This window comes from Euphorbia lathyris, chromosome 5, assembly GCF_963576675.1.
Source record: "Euphorbia lathyris chromosome 5, ddEupLath1.1, whole genome shotgun sequence".
Taxonomy (NCBI): Eukaryota; Viridiplantae; Streptophyta; class Magnoliopsida; order Malpighiales; family Euphorbiaceae; genus Euphorbia; species Euphorbia lathyris.
The window spans coordinates 3,840,077-3,845,109 of record NC_088914.1 but is presented as its reverse complement, the minus strand read 5'-3'; the positions used below and the strand labels follow the sequence as shown (position 1 = coordinate 3,845,109).

The 5,033-nt window shown below is 38.6% G+C and overlaps 1 protein-coding gene across 1 annotated transcript; it reads left to right on the top strand.

Annotated features, from left to right (window-relative positions):
* The first annotated feature begins 206 nt into the window (after window positions 1-206).
* LOC136228769 (probable protein phosphatase 2C 33) lies at window positions 207-4,635 on the top strand. The gene is made up of 5 exons (XM_066017246.1): window positions 207-1,416; window positions 2,479-2,871; window positions 2,951-3,068; window positions 3,411-3,634; window positions 3,704-4,635. The coding sequence occupies exons 1-5, from the start codon at window positions 1,159-1,161 to the stop codon at window positions 4,247-4,249; spliced, it is 1,539 nt and encodes a 512-aa protein (XP_065873318.1). The 5' UTR covers window positions 207-1,158; the 3' UTR covers window positions 4,250-4,635.
* The last annotated feature ends 398 nt before the right edge of the window (window positions 4,636-5,033 follow it).

Genomic DNA, 5,033 nt, shown 5'->3' with positions numbered 1-5,033 from the left:
ATATTTCTTAATTTCATCAAATATCAAAAAATAAAATTTATAAAATCCCACCCATTATTTTTTTTCCAAAAAATAAGAAATTAATTACGTATGGCCCACAATGATAATAATTTTAATTAATTTAGTGTTTAATTAGTAACTAATCTCAAAATTATCCAAAAATATTGTTGTTTTTAGATAGCCAAATCCTCCATGGCTCTTACCATTATCTGAAAAAAAACTCTTCCGATAGTGACAGACAAAGGGGGAAGAAGAAGACACCCTTTCTCTCTCTACTTTATCTCTCTAGAAATTTTGTGTTTCTCCCCCTATTATCTCTCTCTCTCTCTCTCTCTCTCCCTATCCGAACCCGGTTTTTATGCAGATTTATTGTTTTTTCTCTCATGGTGTTAGTGGTTCTTATTATTCGCATTCCTCCACTCTCTCTCTAAAAACTTTCTTTCTCTCTGCAACGGATTCACTCAGTTTCCCCAATTTTTAATCCTGCTCAGCATTGGATTGATTGAATTTTGCTTTTTCTCGATTCAATTTTGATTTATCCCAGCTTGATCCGGAAATTGTCGTTTAGAATTGGGGGAAAGTTTGTTGGGATTTGAATCTAGGGTTGGTGAGCAACAATTGTCGAATGGGTGTCCTTTGATTTGGTAAAATTAGATCTGCTGTTCATGATGTTACCTTTTTAGCTTTTGTGAGTGAAGATTCTTATCCATTATCTAAAAGGAATCGACGGAAAGTGTCTTTTTCCATTAAAGCTTTAGAGTTTTTTTTTTTTTTTTTATGCTTTTCTGTAAATTGTATGATTCTGTGCGATTTCAGGTGGATTTAAGGCAAATCTAAGGTTATTTAGTGAAAATTCATGAGTATGTTTCAATTTGTTCATAGATTGTTAGTTGTAGATGTTTTGCGTTGTAATTAAGAGATCAGATGCAATTATTAAGGTGTAAATTCGAAAGGTTAGATTCTGAATTTGAGAAAGATTGTTTGAATTAGAAATTTGGGGATTTGATTGATTGATTGGTTGATTGATCTTAGGGTTAGGTTTTGAAAGATTTTAGGATTTTTCACCAATCAGTTGTTACGGATCCGTCATCTGAAAACAGTGGTTATTACTGTGTGGCTGGTCTGGATTGCATATTAAGTATTATCAGGGCCCTTAGAATGGGGTCCTGCTTATCTGCAGAAAGCAGGAGCCCTCGCCCTGGTTCGCCTTCTTCTTCCCCGGGTTTCGGGGTGAAGAAGAGGAAGAACTCGAAGAAAAAACCAGGGTCAAGGCATCCTTCTTTTGATTATAGAAGAGAAGAACCTTTGCACAGGATTCCTGGCAGGTTGTTCTTAAACGGGTCGAGCAATATCGCTTCGCTTTTCACCCAACAAGGCAAGAAAGGGACTAATCAAGATGCTATGCTTGTTTGGGAGGTAATAATTTCTCTGTGTTGCATAAATTTGTTGAAATTTAAATCGATTTTTGTTATATATCCGCGTAATTGTTCAATTATGTTGCACGAAAACATTGATTTTAAAGCGTGGAAACTCGTTCCTAGAATGTAATGTGTTTCAGAAGTAGATTAATGCCAATCACATGTTCTGTAAATCCCTATATATTTCGGATCATCTTTTACAATGAAAAAAAATCTATTTTTTCATGTTTTTTTGTTACAAATATGTTTTTTCGGTGTCTGTTTCAGTTTTCGTATCTGTTCGGTTTCCATGTCATGTCACATAGTTCTTGAATAAGGGATTGAATTTGAAACAGTCCTTATGCAGTAATTTCATAACAATTGCTTCTGGTTTCTGACAGTATCTTTATTTTTTTCAGCAAAATTTCCTTCTATTCAGTCAGAACCCGGATTTTCTGATTTGCGGGTGGAAATTCGGGTCATTGTGTCAAAATTGTGTTACGTTATATGATTATATAAGATATAAATTCAAGAAAAATGATAATTGTGTAAATCGTTGTTGTGTCAGTTTGGTTGTCTTTATAAATCGTGTTATCATATCGGGAATTTTCATCCCTTTATGGTCCTGTCATGTACATCGAAATATTCGAAACCCGTATGTTTCAATTATCTAACTAAATCTTCGATGAAATTTCGTATTTTCTGCGAGTCTTTATGTGTATTCATCAATTCCATGAAAAAGTTGGTGTCTGGCTTTAATTGCATTTATTGGTCTCCATACCTATAAGGAACCGAACATTATCGTTCTGTCAGATTATTAATTGTAAATGTTTCGAAGAAATCAAGCCATTCTTACATTAAATTCGGAAGTATGGCAATCTGTCAGAATTATGTCTGTCCGATTAATAGATTCTATGAAAACAAATGATTGAAATTGAAATGAAACTTACTTAGTGCTTCATCTTTGATTCAAGTGTTTCGTTAACCGACTTTAATTGGTATTTGATTATGTATAAACCCTTTTGGTCTTTCGAAAACTCAATGATTCTTTCTCACTTTGTGCGTATTATGTCTTTTCCAGAATTTTGGATCGAGGACAGATACGGTGTTTTGTGGAGTTTTTGATGGTCACGGTCCTTACGGTCATATGGTTGCTAAACGAGTGAGAGATCATCTTCCCCTAAAACTGAGCGCTAACTGGGAAATGAGTATAAACACCGAAGATGTTCTCAAAGAGATTAGCCTTAATACTGCCGGAAGTATGAACTCTGAAGACACCTCCGCTTTTGTCTCTGCGGAAGACGAATTGAGGGCCTCAGCTGATCTCGAGGAAACTGCGAAGAATCCGGAAATCTTTCAGACACTGAAAGAGTCGTTTCTGAAGGCGTTCAAAGTCATGGACAGGGAACTTAGGGTGCATTGTAATATCGATTGCTTTTGCAGTGGTACGACCGCAGTCACATTGATCAAGCAGGTATTTATTTCACTTGTTTTGCCGCAATAATTGAATTCCGTGAATGTTCTTCTCCAATTGTTTCGGGTTCTTCGTGCAGGGTCAATATCTTATTGTTGGTAATGTTGGGGACTCGAGAGCTGTGATGGGTACACGAGACAGGGATAACTCTCTCATTGCGGTTCAGCTCACAGTTGATCTAAAACCAAATCTTCCAGGTAGCTCCCTTCCCTTTTTCTTTTGTACCGACGACTCCCGAATAACGCCATTGATGAGCTTTACGAAACAATACTATAGATCGCTTATGAGTAAGACAAACGAAAGCGACCATGACGGTTTATGATCTAACGTGAACTTAGCTCAGCAAGGCCTAATTATTGGTGCGATGCTGAAGTTAGGTCCGATGCGGTGAAACAGCCAATTTGAGTGGGAGCTATGGTTCTTTTATCGCGCTGTGGTTGATGCATGGTTTTTAACCGAGCCGCTGTTATAGATTTCGGTTTTATATCTTGCATTCTACCTCTGTAGCTTATGTCCTTTTTTTAATTGGTTTCTTACAGCGGAAGCAGAGAGAATTCGGAAGTGTAGAGGGCGTGTTTTTGCTCTTCACGATGAACCTGAGGTAGCTAGAGTTTGGCTGCCGAACAATGACTCTCCTGGCCTCGCCATGGCACGAGCTTTTGGAGATTTCTGCCTGAAGGATTTCGGACTTATATCTGTGCCTGATATATCCTGCCGTCGCCTAAACGAGAAGGATGAGTTTATAGTCTTGGCTACTGATGGGGTAAGTCGATGGACGGTTCTCACTTTTTTTCCTTTTTCCGCAATCTAACAGAGTCTTGCTTGATTGTAGATTTGGGATGTTCTCTCAAATAAAGAGGTAGTAGACATCGTAGCATCAGTCCCGACACGGTCCTCAGCGGCTAGAGCCTTGGTTGAGTCAGCAGTTCGAGCTTGGAGATACAAGTATCCCACCTCCAAAGTGGACGATTGCGCCGTTGTCTGCCTCTTCCTTGACTCGAACATCTCGTCTACTGCTCGCATTGACAACACCAACGAGAATGCTAACGCCAACGCCAACGCCAAAGAGCAGCCTAATTCAGTCAACCAAGCAGACATTCCCAGTCCAAAAGACGACGATACCCCTGCTCCAACCGACCTCGGTCGTTCAGGCACAGTGCGAAACGGGAAGGAGGTAGTAGTTCCGGAAGGCAACACAGAAGAAGAAGAAGAAGAAGACTCACCGAACAAAGACGAAGCAATGCAATCAGATTACGCGATCGAATGGTCTGCTCTTGAAGGAGTTTCCCGCGTCAACACCCTTTTAAACTTACCAAGGTTTGTGCCAGGAAAGGACGACAAGAAGAAGGCGGCCGGAGAAACAAAGAACCGAAAATGACAACGGAAAAGCACACAAAAAAAGAAGGTTTCTATTACTCCCGAATTTTCTTAATTAAATTTCTATTCTTTCATTTTCCTTGTTTCTGTATGGTTTATTTTTCGACAGAAGGGGGGAAAAATATATTCATAGGGTCATTTAAATGTTAAAAAAAATCGGACCGGAGAGGTTGGCCTGGCTATATTAGTGTGTCTGGGAAAATCATCCTTTCTCTCTCTAGTGTGGGTAGAAATTGGAATTTTTGTAAAATCATCCAAACTCTCCGTCAATTGTTTTTTCGTTTTTGTTCCGTTTTTCATATTTTCATGTGTGAAGCTGTTTCGCTTTTGTCCATGTTTATGATAAAATTTGTGTTAGTGAAGAAGTACCAATCTTAAAGTTTCGAACTTTGTCCATTATCACTGTTTTTTCTTGCTGTATTTAATCCGGTTAAAAAATTTCCGGGTCTAATGCTTCTGTTCGGGTTGTCAGAAGGTGTACGAAACCAACCGGTGTTCAAAACACGGGTTTCAAAAGGAAAGAAGCCAGTCTTGAAAATACCAGTTTTAGTGTCAGATGCCAAATATCAGCATCCGACACGCCTGGCATTTGAAACTGATGTTTTAAGTACCGGTGTCAGTTGCGACTTTCTCAGTTGCAATAATATCTGAATCCGGTGATTGAAAAATCTGTATTTCCACTTGATGTTAGAGATTAGGGCTGAGCATGGATCTTGGAGATTTTTGAACCGAACTGAATACCCGAAGAAGCACCAATCTTAAAGTTTCAGACTTTATCTGTTATC